Below are 17,374 nucleotides of genomic sequence, written 5' to 3'. Positions count from 1 at the left end.
GCTTATGAAGAAGAAGACTAAAAGCTAAGTCAAAGTCTATTTATTTACTTAAGCTCACTATCACATCACCATTTTTATCAATCGGTATTTAATTACAGTAATTTCGTTTTCAAGGTAGAAAGTCAAATTGCATTGCATGGAGTTACAAATCTAAAAAATGAAGTAAATACAATTTTTCTTTTTCAAAAAAATCCTTTAACTATTACAAAAAGAACACATAGTAACTTTTAAATTTATTTTTGAACCATTTAAGCCCTCAAATCAATGCAGTAAAATATGATCTTGTGCATTATATATACATGCCATTTTGGGTGCGTATTCAAATTGAGCTGAACTGAATCGACTTAATATTTGACTTTTTATGAGTTAAATTAAAATTTTAAAGAATTATCTTTTCTAAAATGTTTTGGCTGATTTTCTTTTTTGTAATTCAGCTTTATTTAATTTGTATTAGATTGAAATTAGTTTTCTTAACATTTAAAATATAACTGAATCAAAAAATTATATAATATTGAATAGTTTTGTTGGGTTTTTTTTATACCCCTACCTCACACTATGATTGTACAAAAAGTTTTTTTGGTTTGGCTGGAAAATTAAAGAATTAAAATGATTAGTTAAAAAAACTGATTAGCGACAGATTTTACAATCCGTTATTAAAAATATAATTATTTTAAAAATTAATTATTATAAAGTGCATTATAAGTTAAATATAATATATATATATATATATATATATATAATTTGAATTTGTTAAAATAGAGTAAAGTATGGAAGAGTTCCACAGTTAGTGTCGAGCAATGCCAGAATTTGACGTTATTTTTGATTTTTTAAAGTTTAGAAGTTACTTTTTGAAATTCTAAAAAGTGAGTTTTTTTGTTAATTATTGAGTTAATATATAAATTCAATTCTAGAAATTAAAACTTAAATTGATTAGAAAACAATTAGCTACCGAAATTATAAAATTAGAATATTACTACAAATATTAAAATTTTTTAGTTAAAATTGCAACAACACACAAATATTTAGATTTGTTTTTCTAACAGGCCTCTAAGTATTATTTTTATTTATTAACTTATATATTTTCTACAATTAATTTTTTTTGAATCTAATATAAATAAAAAAGGTAAATTTTACATAAATCACTAATTTTACACGTTTTTTTTATCTTAATCACGTTCTATAAATCAATTAAAAATTAGAATTCAATTATGTTTTTTCATAAAAAAAAATCAAATATATTTTCTTTGAAATAATTTTAAGACTTAATCATAAAAAAAACTCCACCTTTCAGTCCTTTTTCAGTTGCACCCTGACGTTATAATTTTGTCAGTTGCACCCTAATTTGCACCTTTGAGTTTCAATTTCACCCTCAAAATCAAATTGGACTCTTTTTCACTCGAAAAAAATTCATAAAACCCCTTATAAAGTACTCGTTGAACACTTTTCCACACAAAAAGTTAAAAATGGATGACTTATTTTAATTTTTTTTCTAATGGAGAAGAGATCAATTTAGTACTTGAGGGTGGAATTGAAAACCAAAGATGCGAATTAGGGTGCAATTGACAAAATTGCAACATCAGGGTGCATTTGAAAAAGCGCTAAAAGGTGGGTCTTTTTTGGTGATTAAGCCTAATTTTAAAGAAATTTTCAGCTAATTTTTCAGTTTAACTTGAAAATTTTGCTTTTTGCGTAAATTAAAACGGTTGGGGAGTGAAAGTGCTCCAAGAAGTGTCTCATTGGTTAGCTCTCGTCTTCATCTCCCACGATGCAGCAGCGATCACGGCGGAGCAGACTTCTTGAGCAGAAGTTCAACCTTCCCGCCATAATCGTCTTTTTAAGCTTGCTGAGGTTCATCTGCAAACTGTACTTACTTTTTCCTATTCTTTTTTAAATTTCTTATGTTAATTTTTAAGTTTTGTTTGGAATTTCTGTAGTTTTTTTAAAAGTTTTTTGTTATGTACCTATAGAAATTGTCACTCAAAGTTTATTATAAATTAATTAATGGACTTTGACTTAGCTATTAGTATTCTTTTTCATAGGCTGATAGAGCGGAGACTGAATCAAAAAATTCCAATGGATCCTCTAAATTTCTCAAAATGCAATCAGCTGGTAAACATGATGTTTTAATTAGCTTTAGAGGCGAAGATTCTGATGTTGGTGATCAGACAGGTAGTTTCCGAGAAGCGTTTTTGAAGCATGAAGAGTGTTTGATGGTGAGTCAGCTTAGAGTGCTGAGCTCGAGATTTGCCAGTGGCGGAACTAGGGAGGGTCGAGGAGTGTTGGCCGACCCTCCTTGCCGGAAAAAGTTCAAAAAAAAAAAAGAGTTTTTTGGGATTTTTTTAGTAGGGGCGGTTTACATGCGTTAGGGGAGGTTTTTTTTCCTGTAGGGGCGGTTTGCATATTTACAGATTCACAGCGTATTACTGACGTTTGATTTTTTTTAAATAGCCGAACGTAAAACTTTCGACCCTCCTAAATTGGAGTCCTGGTTCCGCCATTGACCTTGATGGAGGTTGCTAATGCTTTAACTGTAATTGACCGTATGCAGTGAAGAGATAGGGAAAATGTGTTTCATGCCTTGCAGATTGGTCTTGTTGACCGGGATTGTGTTGATGCAGAACTGTATGATGATTATGAGACAGCTAAGGCTCGTGAGGTATGTTCGCTTCTGCCATTAATTTCTCATTGATGCTTATGCAGTTTCGTAATTTAAGGTGCATCAACTTTGCTGTCACTTGCTTGTATGTGAATGATTTTCTTAATGTATCTCAGCGAGCCTATGTTCTCTGCAATGTGTTTCATGCCTTGCAGAAAAGATTAGCAAAGAAAGCTCCTACTCAGGAGATATAGTCAAAGAATGCTGCAAAAACAAAAAGATTATTGATATGATGTTGTTTAAAAAGCCTATACTGCGAATGAGTATTGCTGTAAATCCTTGGTGTTGATAATGCAACTACTTCTTTACTGTTATAAGGCGTGTTTATACATCATTCTTGTTAATCTCTGTAAATGTGCTTGGTGTTGCAGGCTGTCCATCTCATGGTAGCTTCTTTTATCTTGGAATCTGCTTTAACCGATACTTTCGTCTCCCAAGTAGCCACAGTTCTGAAACAAGAATCGTGAGCATTTCATTGGTCTTCTAGTGCTAGAACGAAAAGAAAGTGTTTGTTTGTTCACACTCACAAGTCTATGCTGTTTTGTAAGTCATTATTGATGGATACTATTGTTATCAACTTATGTAAATATATGCATTATGGTGCTAATTTATGATAAAATCTATAAAACTATAGAAAACAAATCTAATATAACTAACGAAACAGCAATTGTTTTAATTATAATAAAAAATTCAGTGTGCTTATAGATTATACAGAATTATATCCACTTTTTTTTCATCAATATGTTTATAATAATTTTTCATAAGTTATATATAACAATATAATCAATATTATTTACAGTATAAAAGCTTAAAACTCTGTCTAAAATTAAATATTTAGTAAAATTCATATAAATATAATAAAAAATGTACAATTATGATAACTTTATATTGTGTGGTAGATAAAAAGACATTGACTTGCCTATTAGTCTTCCTCTGTATAAGCTGATAAGAGTGTAAACTGAATCATAAGACCTTGACTTGCCTTGTTATATAGTCTTCTTCTTCATATATTATCTGATAGACTCAATCGAAAGATTTGCAATTGTTGTTGAAGCTGTATCTAAATTTCTCAAAATGCATTCAGCTGGCAAACAGAATGTTTTCATTAGCTTCAGAGGCGAAGATACTCGCCTTAATTTCACCAGCCACCTCTACACTGCCTTGATTGAAAAGAAAATCCCAATCCCAACTTTCATCGACAATAATATCGTACGAGGACAAGAGATTTGGCCGTCGCTCGTCAAAGAAATTGAAGATTCCAAGATTTCAATCGTTGTTCTTTCACAAAATTATGCATCTTCAGAATGGTGCTTGGAGGAGCTCGTAAAGATTCTTGATTGCTTCAAAAATAATGGGCAGATGGTTATCCCTGTTTTTTACAAGGTTGACCCCACTGATGTTTGTGATCAGACTGGTAGCTTTGGAGAAGCGTTTTTGAAGCATGAAATGGTGGATCAGCTTAAAGTGCAGAGGTGGAGATGTGCCTTGACGGAGGTTGCTAATCTTGCTGGCTGGGATTCATCCGTCACCCGGTAACTTTTCATTTCATTGCAGTTACTTTTTGTTAGATTTTCTTCTATCATTTTTTATGTGAATATTTTATTATCTCGGAATTAGCTTTAACTTCATATTTATTCAATTTAAACATTAAAAGAAGGAGAATGCTGTTTAACCCACCGCTTTACGTGACATGCTTTTATTTACTTGATTCCTATCTAAAAATGTACGCTTCAATTTCCTCTGTTTGATGTCAGGTGGTGCAACAAGGAGGGTTAAAATATGTGGGTTAAATAACATTATTCTTTATAGAAATAGAAATACAACTTGACGAAAGATTAAAAACTTATGAAAATCCATTTATCAAAAACTGTCAGTCCATTAAGAATTCCAATTGCAAAGATTTAAATTTCCACAAATATTATTTGGAATTTGTTTTCAATAGAACTCATGCAGAAACCTAAGGAAATAATTTTCGGATAAAAAGAACATATATTACAGATAACTGATGATGCTGTTATGTGCATTAGGAGAATCATCTTCAACAAATAATTAAGGAAAATCTGGCTGATATTTATATTTTTTTATGTCAAATGGTTCATCTTTATCAGGCCAGAATCTGAACTTATCAAGCAGATCATCAAAGATGTTTCTGAAAAATTGAGTAGAATTTCACCAAGTTACCATTTGAGAGGTTTGGTTGGCATTGAGCCCCGGATTCAAAAAATTATATCTATGTTATGCTTGGAATCAGCAGAAGTCGGGCTCATTGGGATATGGGGTATGGGCGGGGTTGGTAAGACCACTCTAGCTCGAGCTGTGTATGATCAAATTTCTACTCAGTTCGAAAGTTGTTGCTTTATTTCAAATATGAAGCAGCAATTGGAAAATTGTACGTTGTCTCAATTGCAAGACCAACTGTTCTCAACATTGTTAGACAAAGAAAGTGTTAATTTAGTTTTGTCTTTTATAAAGGACCGTCTATGTCGTAAGAAAGTTCTTGTTGTTGTTGATGACGCGAATAATTCTACACAATTGCAACAGTTGTTGTTAACCAGCGAGCCTGATTTTTTTGGTTCAGGCAGTAGAATTCTCGTAACAAGTAGGGATAAGCAAGTTCTCAAGAATAACTGTGCGGCTGGGATTTATACAATGCAGGAACTGAACGAAGATGAGGCTCTTTGTCTCTTTAACTTAAATGCCTTCAAACAAGACCATCCCAAGAGTGCTCCTTTTAAGTTGCAGTCCGGAAGCGTGATACGATATGCTAAAGGGAATCCGTTGGCTCTTAAAGTTTTGGGATCTGCATTGTATGATAGAAGTGATGAAGATTGGAAAAGTATGCTGAAAAGATTAGGCAATATCTCCAATAGTGAAATTCATAATATTTTGAGAACAAGTTTTGATGGCCTCGATTCTGAAGAGCAAAGAGTGTTTCTCGATATTGCATGTTTCCTTAACGGGAGAAGCCGAGACGATGTGACCAAAACATTAGGTGGTTTTGATTCTTCTGTGCGTTTTACGGTTACTACTCTTATTGATAAGTCTCTCATTACTGTTTCCTCGGACAACAAATTAGAGATTCATGATTTGTTGCAGGAAATGGGTCAAAAAATTGTTCTTGATGAGTCTAGGCAACCTGAAAGTCGAAGTAGGTTGTGGAACCCTGAGGATATCAGCTACTTATTGATGGAAAACAAAGTGAGTTCTTCGTCCTTTAATTATACACTTTCTTCATTATGTTTTTTGTGTTGATAGAACATGCATCAATAAATAACATTAATTGATTATTAGGGAACTTCTGTAATTGAAGGAATGTCGTTAGATCTGTCACTAGTATCGAGCGATATTCACTTAGAACCTAATACGTTTTCAAAGATGCGTCATCTCAGATTTCTCAAGCTTTTCTGGTCCGGTGGACAGTTTTCCAGATGCAGAGAAGTAAAATTGTACTTTTCTCGTCTCGGCCTTCTGCCTCTTCCCAAGGAGTTGAGATATCTCGAGTGGTTTGATTTTTCCTTGAAAACCATACCAAGTAACTTTTTCCCTGAAAATCTGGTTGTGCTTAATCTTCGTGGTATCCAGGTTAAAGAGCTTTGGACAGGAATACAGGTTCAATTTTATATGCTCAATTATTTGTCTGCTTGTTCTCTCTTTACCTATTCCATGAAGTTGATGATAATAATCTGTATCTATGTTTTCCGCTTGTTTGTTTGTTTTCATGATAGCATCTTGTAAATCTAGTAGAGATTGACCTTTCGGGATCTGTAAATTTGACTAGATTTCCAGATATGTCACAGGCTAGAAATGTGGCAATAATCGACCTTGGTCGCTGTAGTAGTTTAGTGGAGGTTCACTCTTCCGTTCAATATCTCAACAGGCTGGAAGTGCTCAATCTCGAGGATTGTGTAAACCTAAGGAATCTTCCAAGAAGAATTGATTCCACGGTTTTTACATATCTTGATTTACAGAATTGCCCACGTTTAAAAAGATGTCCAGATATTATGCTAGAAAATCTGCAAATGCTACATATAAACTGTACTTCAATAATTGAGGTGCCACTATCATTTCCTCTACTTCTGCCAACACTTAAGGATTGCAGAAACGTCTCAAGTCTACCAGCCAGTTTCTGTAAACTGAAGTCTCTTCAGGCACTTGGGTTATGGAATTGGTCAGAAATTGAGAGTTTCCCAGAAATCTCGGAACCCATGAATCTAACATACATAGATTTGAGTAACTGCAGAAATCTAAAGAGGCTTCCGGACAGCATCTGTAATTTAAAATCCTTGGAAATTCTTATTTTGAATGGAACGGCTATAAAACAGATACCGTTATCGACTGAACATCTACATTTAAAATCCTTGGAACTCCAAGACTGCAAATACCTTGATAGCCTTCCTAGTTGTATCAGTAGACTGCCTAAACTGGGTATTTTGCGCATAAACGGCTGCAAGAGTCTCTGTTATTTACCTGAGCTTCCGCCGTCTTTAATTTCTCTATTTGCATTTAACTGCATATCCCTGGAAATTATATCATGGAAACTCAGAGAATATCGCTATCTTTCCAATTTGGATTTTACAAACTGCTCAAAATTAGATGAAAAGGCTTCGGGTGCTCATCTGAATCAGCATGCTACAATTTGGGTATGTAACACTAGCTAGAACTTTTGTGTTTTCTGGTTAATGAAAATGTGCTTGGTTTAAGTTCAAATTCAAGATTTTTATAATCCTGCTGGGATGAATACCATACTATTATGCCGAAGTTTATCATAAACCAGACAACATTTTGATACTTGTAAGTAACTGCTCTCTTCTTCGTGACAAAATGTTCAACTTTTGTTTTGCAGAGTCCTACTATTGTCTATCCAGGAAGTAAAGTTCCAGAATGGTTTAGTTTGCAAAGTATGGGAGCCTCCATTGTGATACAGTTTCCCTTAAATTTGGATCATGTCAAAAGAATTGCTCTCTGCGTTGTCTTTAAATTTAAGAAACTTCCAAAGGAGTTTTTTGAGTTGGTTTTTAAGATCAAATGCATAGACAACGCCACATGCAACAACAACGATGATGTTTTTACGACAATCTATAGTCGGTGTTATGTTCCATCAAAGTCAGAACATGTACTAATCGTGTCCAAAAGACTCAGATACTTCGAACAATTTTCAGGAACTGTATCACTTGAATTCTGTCCCTATAGGCCTTTCGGGTATCCAACAACAGAACTTGAAATTTTGAAGCATTGTGAGGTGAAAAGATGTGGTATCCATCTGCTACGACATGAGACATTCGTTGGTGATGGTGACTGACGACACTAGCTTCAAAATATTTCAGGTAAGAACTTTATTTATTAGGAAATAACCAATCTATATCTATCTATACTATACTATAATCTTGAATATCAAAAAGTTTTTGACAAGTGGCATTTTAAAATTCTGACATGTGGAATTTACCATTTGCTCTCTTACCATTAACTCAGCTCTCTTAGTCATTAACTCTTTTGCTTTTAATCAGAGTTAACAAAACAAACGTTACATTAAACAGAGTTAATCAAAACAAACGTTACACGTCCTTATGGCTTCTCCGGCAGCCTCGTCTTCCACAGCTGCTGAAACCGTCGCACGCCAAGACAACCGACCAGCCTTCTCCAGAAACTTCATCTTCCAAAGGTCTTCAAGCCGTTACGTGACGCAGCAATCAATCGCCTTCAAGCCGTTACGTGACGCATCAATCAATCGCCTTCAAGCAAACCGTTACATGAAAAACCAAACAATCACCTTCAGCCATCAATTGCACTTGCAACGCCAGCTATAAAATCAAAGCAGACCAATGAATCACCTTCAATCACCAATTGCAATTGTTTGTAACCTCAGGTATAAAATCCAAAAAAAAAAAACAACACTCGGCTTCGTCAAAGAACTCACCTGTGGCGTGGAAACTATCACACTCCGAAACTCAGGTAACGTTTGCCTTTCAAGTTTCAAGTTGTTTAGTTGTGCCGAATGGTCGATTAAATACGTTAACGCGTTGGTATCATAGACATTAAAGAGTTCCCTCTTTGCGTCAAATAAATCGAATGCGAAATTGGTTTTCTCCGAATTGCAGCTCACTATTAAATTTTTCTCTGTTAGTTTGCATTATCAGATAAATTTGTTTTACTTGTGGCAATAGAAATTTGATTAATTTGGCTCCCTGTTAATGTTTGCTGTGTATAAATTTGTTTTACTTGTGGCAATAGAAATTTGATTAATTTGACTCCCTGTTAATTTTTGCTGTGTATACGAAATTGGTTTCCCCCGTATTACAGCTCACTCTTTATTTTTCTCTGTCAGTTGGCATTATCGGATAAAGTTGTTTTACTTGTGGCGGTAGAAATTTGTTTAATTTGGCTCCCTTTAAATTTATCCTGTGTTACTTGTGGCAACAAACATTCGCTTCATTGTTGCAATATTTTATTTCTTGTTTCTTGGTTTTCGCAGGTTCATCAGTACAGGATATTACAGCTCCCCGGAAACATTACACTGCCAAAAGAGGTATGTTTTCTCTATCTCTAGGCTTCTATGCAGCTTCCATATATTCAACCTGCAGTCTATTGATTAAAAAAGAGAATGTATCTTACTTTTGATTTTCATGTCAGAATGAATCCATAATATTAGCTTCTATCTGCAGCTTCTATGAAATTCTAAGGTGGATAATAGAAGTAAGGCCATTTATACTAAGATTCACTGATTCAACGAAAATGTTCCATGAATTGTAAGCAAATAAAACAATCTTGCAAAGGGAAGGATCAAAGTTATAACGTTTGGAGGGGACAACTTAGTATAACACAAATTAGATAAATTCATATCTTGTATTAGATTACAATGTTGAACTGCAACAATTCGTCGCAAAACAAAGAAACGCCATATTAAAAGTATCATATCGGCTTAAAATTATCACTAACTAAAAAAAATATCACAACAAATTACAAAATAATTAAACAAAATCCGCGCAACGCGCGGGCATCGTCCTAGTACACTTATAATTAATACTTTTGCTATTTTTTCTTTTTCACAGAATTGGATTGCTGCACTTCATTTGCTATTAACGGGTCCCTAAACAATCTTCGAAGAGCAAAGGTTGATTTCAACACCATTGACAATTTGGGTATGTGGTGGCTACCGTCTTTTGGCTCTTCCTGCCACTTTTTACCTTAATAATCAAAAGTATCCGGACTACGTTTTGAGGTCAAATCATAGGTCCCCAAATTTAGAACAAAGGATCAACCCAACTCTCAAATTTGTGTCTCGAGATCAAATAAGTATAGTTTTAGTTTTTTTGGATCAATTAGATCCGCAAACTTGTGTTTTGAGGTCAAATCAAATAGGTCTCCAAATTTATGTCTCGGGGTCAAATAAGTCCGTGTTTGAAGTATATAATTTCGGGATTATTTGTCTTAAATTAAGAGAGTTTAAGGACCTAATTGACTTAAAATGATTTTTTTGACTCCGAAAACACAAGTTTGTGTATCTAATTGACCCAAAGTAAAATAAAATATACTACTTATTTGACTATGAGATACAAGTTTGAGAGCCACGTTGACTTTTTGTTTGAGAGCCACGTTGACGGAGGTTGCTAATCTTGCTGGCTGGGATTCATCCGTTACCTGGTAACTTTTCATTTCACCAACTTTTTGTTAGCTATAGAAATACTACTTGTAGAAAGATTAAATAAACAAAATACTATAATCAAGAAGTATAAAAATAGAACATTAATTAAATAATGTTAGTCTTGCTCTTGAATGTGTGCAATTTGGCTAGCTGTGCGCTTCACTAAAATGTTATTTTGAACCATATATAAATCAACTACTTGATCTTGGGATAATTCCGATTGAAAAAATATTAAAACTAAAAAAAATTTGTTGATAACACTTTAGATTTTCGCTCAACTAGTATATTTCAAAAGAATCCATAAACCCAATTCAAGAAGAAATGAAAGCATCCATGAATGATGAAAAATCCACAAAGGAAAATAACAAATTTGAAATCTGTGTTTACTGAATTAAAAAGAAAAACTAAACTTAATATAGAATTAACCAAAGAAATGGACCACTACTTGTTATTTTATTGACAATGGCCAAACTAACAATTTTCTGAACATTAGTAGCATTAAATCCATTTATCAAAAACTCTCAATCCATTATGAATTCCAATTGTAATAATTTATATTTATATTACAAAGAACTGATGCTGCTGCTATGTGTATTATTCGAATCATCTTCAACAAATAATTAAAGAAAAGTTGCTGATATCTTTTTTTTTTGGCTTAATTTCTTAAAAAACCCCCACCTTGCACTTTTTCTTCGTTTATATCCTGACCTTGTAAAAACACCATTTGTACCCAATTTTGGGTTTTTATGTTTCATCTCTACCCAAAAGCATTAAATTGTACTTTTTTCATTTGGAAAAGAGTTTAAAACATACTTTTTTCTATTCTAAAATATACAAATAAATCCTTAAACTTAAAAAATAATCAAATACATCCAAATAATTAATTAATTATTTTTAATTTGATAAAATAATAAAAATTAAAAAAAATTATTATTATTTTTAATTTTTTGTCGGAAATATTTTAAAAAAAAATTAAAAAAATTTAAAAAAAATTCGAAATATTTTTTAAAAAAATTAAAAAAAATTATTATTATTTTATTATTTTTTAAAAAAGATGGTATTTTTGTATTATTAATAATATTAATATCTAATTAGTATATAAGTTAAAAATGAAGGATTGTTTTAAACTTTTTTTCAAATGAAAAGAGTACAATTTAATGCTTTTGGGTAGAGATGAAACATAAAAACTCAAAATTGGGTACAAATGGTGTTTTTACAAGGTCAGGGTATAAACGAAAAAAAAATACAAAGTGGGGTTTTTTTAAGGAATTAAGCCTTTTTTTTTTGGTGTATGGTTCATCTTTATTAGGCCAGAATCTGAGCTTATCAAGCAGATAATAAAAGATGTATTTGAAAAACTGAGTAGAATTTCCCCAGGTTACCATTTGAGAGGATTAGTTGGCATTCAGCCCAGGATTCAAGAAATTGAATCTATGTTACGCTTAGAATCAGCAGATGTCAGGCTTATCGGGATATGGGGTATGGGCGGGGTTGGTAAGACCACTCTAGCTCGAGCTGTATATGATCGAATATCTACTCAATTCGAAAGTTGTTCCTTTATTTCAAATATGATGCAGCAACTGGAAAGTTGTACATTGTCTCAATTGCAAGATCAACTATTCTCAACATTGTTGGACAAAGAGAGTGTTACCAGGTGCACTCTTAATTTAGGTTTGTCTTTTATAAAGGACCGTCTATGTTGTAAGAAAGTTCTTGTTGTCGTCGATGACGCGAATAATTCAACACAATTGCAACAGCTGTTGTTAGTCAGTGAGCCTGATTTCTTTGGTTCAGGCAGTAGAATTCTCGTAACAAGTAGGGATAAGCAAGTTCTCAAGAATAACTGTGCAGCTGATATTTATATAATGCCGGAACTGAACGGCGATGAAGCTCTTTGTCTCTTTAGCTTACATGCCTTCAAACAAGACCATCCCAAGAGTGGTCATTATAAGTTGCAGTCGGAAAGAGTGATAGACTATGCTAAAGGGAATCCATTGGCTCTTCGAGTTTTGGGATCTGCATTGTATGATAGAAGTGAAGAAGATTGGAAAAGTATGTTGAAAAGATTAGGCAAATTCTCCAATTGTGAAATTCATAATGTTTTGAGAACAAGTTATGATGGGCTCGATTCTGAAGAGCAACGAGTATATCTTGATATTGCATGTTTCCTTAAAGGAAGATACCGAGACGAAGTGACCAAAATATTAGGCGGCTCTGATTCTTCTGTGCATTTTACGGTTACTACTCTTATTGATAAGTCTCTCATTACTGTTTCCTCGGACAACCGATTAGAGATTCATGATTTGCTGCAAGAAATGGGCCAAAAAGTTGTTCTTGATGAATCGAGGCAACCTGAAAGTCGAAGTAGGTTATGGGACCCTGAGGATATCAACTACTTATTGATGGAAAACAAAGTAAATTTTTTGTTCGTTTATTAAATACTTTCTTCATTATGTTTTTTGTGTTGATAAAACATGTATTGATACTATAACCTTAATAGATTATTAGGGAACTTCCGTAATTGCAGGAATGTCGTTGAATATGTCATTAGTATCGAGCAAGATTCATTTGGAGCCAGATACATTTTCAAAGATGCCTCATCTCAGATTTCTCAAGCTTTACGGGTCAGGTGGACAGTTTTCTATATGCGGAAAAGTAAAATTGCACATTTCTCGTCGCGGCCTTCTGCCTCTTCCTAAGGAGTTGAGGTATCTCGAGTGGACTAATTTTTCTTTGAAAACTATACCATCCAACTTTTTTCCAGAAAATCTTGTTGTGCTTAATCTACCTGGAAGCCAGGTTAAAGAGCTTTGGACAGGATTACAGGTTTGTTTTTATATGCTCAAGTATTCGTCTTCTTGTTCTCTCTTAACCTTGTCAATGAAGTTGATGATCCTACTTTGTATTATTTTCGCTTGTTTGTTTGTTTTCACGATAGCATCTTGTCAATCTAGTAGAGATTGACCTTTCGAGATCAGTGTATATGACTAGACTTCCAGATCTGTCAAAGGCTAGAAATATGGCGAAAATCGACCTTAGTCGCTGCAGTAGTTTAGTGGAGGTTCACTCATCCATTCAATATCTCAACAAGCTGGAGTTCCTCATGCTTGATGGTTGTGTAAACCTGAGGAATCTTCCAAGAAGAATTGATTCCAAGGTTCTTAAATGTCTTGATTTACACGATTGCCCAAGTGTAAAAAGATGTCCTCATATTATGCAAGGAAATCTAGAAAGACTACATTTAAACTGTAGTTCAATGATTGAGGTGCTACCATCAGATCTTCTACTTCTCTCAACACTTGTTGATGTATGGATTGAGAATTACAGAAACGTCTCGAGTCTACCAGCTGATTTCTGTAAATTGAAGTCTCTTTGGGGACTTACATTACGTAATTGGTCAGAACTTGAGAGTTTGCCAGAAATCTCGGAACCAATAAATCTAGAATCCATAGATTTGAGTTACTGCAGAAATCTAAAGAGGCTTCCGGATAGCATCTGTAATTTAAAATTCTTGGAAGTTCTTATTTTAGATGGAACGGCAGTAAAAGAGATACCGATATCGATTGAACATCTGTGTTGCCTTTATTTGTTGGGACTCAGATACTGCAAATACCTTGAAAGCCTTCGTAGTTGTATCAGTAGACTTCATAAACTGGAGAGTTTGTACATAGGCGGATGCGAGAGTCTCTGTTATTTACCTGAGCTTCCTCCGTCTTTAAGTGTTCTACTTGCATTTAACTGCATATCCCTGAAAACTATATCAAGCAACCGCAGAAAATATCTCGATCTTTTGAACTTGGATTTCACAAACTGCTCAAAGTTGGACGAAAAGGTAATAGGAGCTCAGTGGATCTTTCAGCATGCTGACAATCCGGTATGTAACACTAGCTAGACCTTTTGTTTTCTGGTTAATTAAAATATGCATGGATTAAGTTCAAATTCAAGATAATATAATCCTGGGATGAATCCAATACTGTAATGCCGAAGCTTATCATCTACCCGTCGACATTTTGATGCGTACACATATTTTGAAACTTGTAAATGCTCTCTTCTCTGTGACTAAATGTTCAACTTTTGTGTTACAGTATGCAAGTATTGTCTATCCAGGAAGTAAAGTTCCAGAATGGTTCAGTTTTCAAAGTATGGGAGCCTCTGTTGTGACACAGTTTCCCTCAAATCTGGATCATATGAAGGGAATTGCTTTCTGCGTTGTCTTTAAATTTAAGAAACTTCCAAAGACGATTAATTTTTTGCAATTCAAGATCAAATGCATAGACAATGCCGCAGGTAACAACCATGGTGATGTTTTTGAGCATATCAACATTCAGTGGTATGCTCCGTCAGAATCAGAACATGTACTAATTGTGCACGTTGAACGCAACCACCTCAAACAATATCTAGGAACTGTATCTTCATTTGAATTCTGTCCCTATGGCTGTGTCATATATCCAAGATTTGAAATTTTGAAGCATTGTGTGGTGAAAAGATGCGGTATTCATATGCTACGACATGAGGCCTTCGTTGGTGATGGTGACGGACAACACTAGCTCCAAGATCTTTCATGTAAGAACTTCAATTATTAGGAAATAATTAATATACTACTAATTAAAACATTTGTTATTTTTTATTTTTCACAGAATTTAATTGCTGCACATCATTTGCTATTAACTGGTCTCTAAACAATCTTTGAAGAGACAAGGTTGATTTCATCACCATTAACAATCGGGTATGTGGTGGCTACCGGCTTTTGGCTCTTCATGCCACCGGTTCTTCGGTGTAGAGCTGATGTTAAAGCATATGCAGAGTGCTCTGCTGTAAGTGCCTTTCTTGAAGAATGTTGCTGGTGCCATCTTTTTAATTCATTAAATGGTGGTAAAAAGATTATATGTTGTTGGTCTATGTTTTAAACACATGCATAAAATTCTAACTAACGAACGGAATGAAAAATTAGTGAATATTTTTACGGTTTTGCAGTTCCAATGTTTTTTTTTTTTTTTGCTGTTTTTTGGATAAAAAGAGTTTGGACCATATCTCTGATTTTTAGGAAAACCAAACTGGTTCCGGCGTTTTGTTTATATTTTCAGAAAGAGTTATAAAATCAGAAACTTTATATTTACAACCAAATTTTGTAATGTTTTTGCTGTTTTGAATTTCAACTCTTCATGTCGAAATGTGTTTTCGTGCCGAAGATTACATTATCAATTCTCTGTTTCCTTCTGATTACAACTTCTATTAGCAAATTTAGATGATAAGTTACACTAACTATTAGTTTCAGACATTGATATGAAATTGAACAATGCCTGAACTTAAATCCTCTTTTGTCACCTTATAAATCGAACTAGTTGACGAATTAGTAACGGAGTTTTTGACAGTTAAATTATATTCTCCATGAAACAATGAAACTTCAAATGATCCTTCACTGTCTGTTTTAATTTCTGTTGTCTGAATTTTCCATTCATCAATTAGCTTATCTACAACATCTCCAGATTGAGTATTCTTAAAAATTCCGCCTGCTAACGTTGTAACATTGCAAATACAGAACCAGACCGAATAACTAAGCTGAAATGTCGCTTTTGTTTGACACTATAAAAAAATTGATTTTTCGATTTGTTTTGGTTTTGGGCATAAACAAATTTCAAGTTTTAGTGCGAAAAGAACCAACATAACCGAACCAAACGGGAAGATTAACCGAACCGACTCATCTTCAAAAATCAGCCCAGGATACAGGCATGGCGTTCCTCTTAGGTATGATAATAGTAACTAAAATTTATACATGTCAAAATGATTAATTATAGCTAAGTACTCAAGTTAGTAGTTCAAGGTCATGATGCGGAAAATAATCGATACATTCCCGAATAGAAAGTCACTAGTCACGCTACATTATATACAACGATGGTCTATCCGATCAAAACTACCTCGATCAAGACCAACGAAGGTAGATTATTGAAATCATGTTGTTTTACTGCTGTAAAATTGTACAGTTTTAATTCTTGTTTATATATTGAATTTTCAGTTGAAAGATTTACTTCTCAATTGTTCAATTCGAGCTGCTTTCGCAACTGTTAAATTAAATGGATCAAGATGCAAGAACTGTGAAATGTAATGGTTCATATTGGCAACAAATAAAAAAATTAATACTCATTTTGAACTAAACAGAACACATACTAAGAAAATAAAAAGATTTATCATTACATAAGTATTAGTTATTGAGTGTTTATCTCGTGCAATGGTTGTGTCATGTAGTTAATACATAAAGCTTTATTCATTACAACCGTAATGCCCGTTTTCATAAATTACAATCAAAATAGCGTATTCTATTTCAGTCTAGAGTTATTTAAATTGAAAAATTCATTTTTTTTTTTGAATTTTTGAAGCTTTTTGAATTGAAGTTTGTACAATGATCATTTGAACTAACCCTTAATAAGCACAAATTGTTAAATTCAGTAAAGTACATGAAAGTAATTTGGTAGAAGTTATGTTTTCCATTCAAAAAAAGCCCTTCAATTCTTCTATTTTACACAGTGATCTCTATATCAAAATTAGTAAATAATTATCTTGGAACCAAACTATAAATAATTATTGGTTTAAATGTATCAAAAATCATACACTTTCACGTATTTTACATATTTAACATAAATTTTTAATTTTAACAAAAAAATACACGAACTTTTTAATTTTTACAATTAAAATCACGTTTAATTTGGTAATTTTTGATGTATTTAGGCCATCATTATAAGATTACTTAAACTAACTCATACATCACCAAACTAATTATTTCAGCTTAATGCATTCAAGAGTAATTTCTTTAAAGAAAACGTAAATAATATTCTCTCCGTAAAAAAAAATATGTCACATTTCTATTTTTGACGTCTCAAATTATAAACCACCTTTTACATATGGTAAACAACTTAAGGATTTAAAGTCTCATATATCCCTACTAAGTATGTCTACTTATACTTATCCTCAAATGAATTAATGATTTCATGTTTCAATATAAAATTTTAGTTAATAAATAAATTAATCATTAATATAGTATTTATATATTAAAAATTATAAAAAAAATAAAATTAAAAAAATCA

At 33.1% G+C, this 17,374-nt stretch overlaps 1 protein-coding gene across 19 annotated transcripts; it reads left to right on the top strand.

The window, feature by feature from the left end:
* The first annotated feature begins 1,663 nt into the window (after positions 1–1,663).
* Positions 1,664–15,268, top strand: LOC126660330 (disease resistance protein RPV1-like). Of its 19 annotated transcripts, none has more exons than XR_007635329.2 (12): positions 1,664–1,863; positions 2,040–2,656; positions 2,773–2,927; positions 3,028–3,199; positions 3,741–4,188; positions 4,765–5,854; positions 5,948–6,265; positions 6,382–7,296; positions 7,500–7,980; positions 8,237–8,605; positions 9,126–9,179; positions 9,703–10,294. XR_007635329.2 is itself a non-coding variant. In XM_056103945.1 (11 exons), exons 5-10 carry the CDS (start codon positions 3,190–3,192, stop codon positions 14,840–14,842), a joined length of 3,264 nt encoding a protein of 1,087 aa, XP_055959920.1. In that variant the 5' UTR covers positions 1,674–1,863; positions 2,040–2,213; positions 2,549–2,656; positions 2,773–2,927; positions 3,028–3,189; the 3' UTR covers positions 14,843–14,858; positions 14,933–15,268. The 19 variants fall into 19 exon arrangements, 16 of the variants coding, with proteins under 16 accessions (XP_055959920.1, XP_050209741.1, XP_055959927.1 ...); XR_007635328.2 differs by having other exon boundaries at positions 8,191–8,605; XR_007635327.2 differs by having other exon boundaries at positions 8,161–8,605.
* The last annotated feature ends 2,106 nt before the right edge of the window (positions 15,269–17,374 follow it).

Source organism: Mercurialis annua, linkage group LG8 (genome assembly GCF_937616625.2).
Source record: "Mercurialis annua linkage group LG8, ddMerAnnu1.2, whole genome shotgun sequence".
In the NCBI taxonomy this organism is placed as follows: Eukaryota; Viridiplantae; Streptophyta; class Magnoliopsida; order Malpighiales; family Euphorbiaceae; genus Mercurialis; species Mercurialis annua.
This window is presented reverse-complemented; position numbering and strand designations above follow the sequence as displayed.

Excerpts from the sequence above, each read along its gene's own strand:
- LOC126660330 (XM_056103952.1), top strand. Across the intron at positions 4,189-4,764 it reads TGGGATTCATCCGTCACCCG|GCCAGAATCTGAACTTATCA; the intron begins GTAACTTTTCAT and ends CATCTTTATCAG. Across the intron at positions 6,266-13,233 it reads AGCTTTGGACAGGAATACAG|CATCTTGTCAATCTAGTAGA; the intron begins GTTCAATTTTAT and ends TTTTCACGATAG.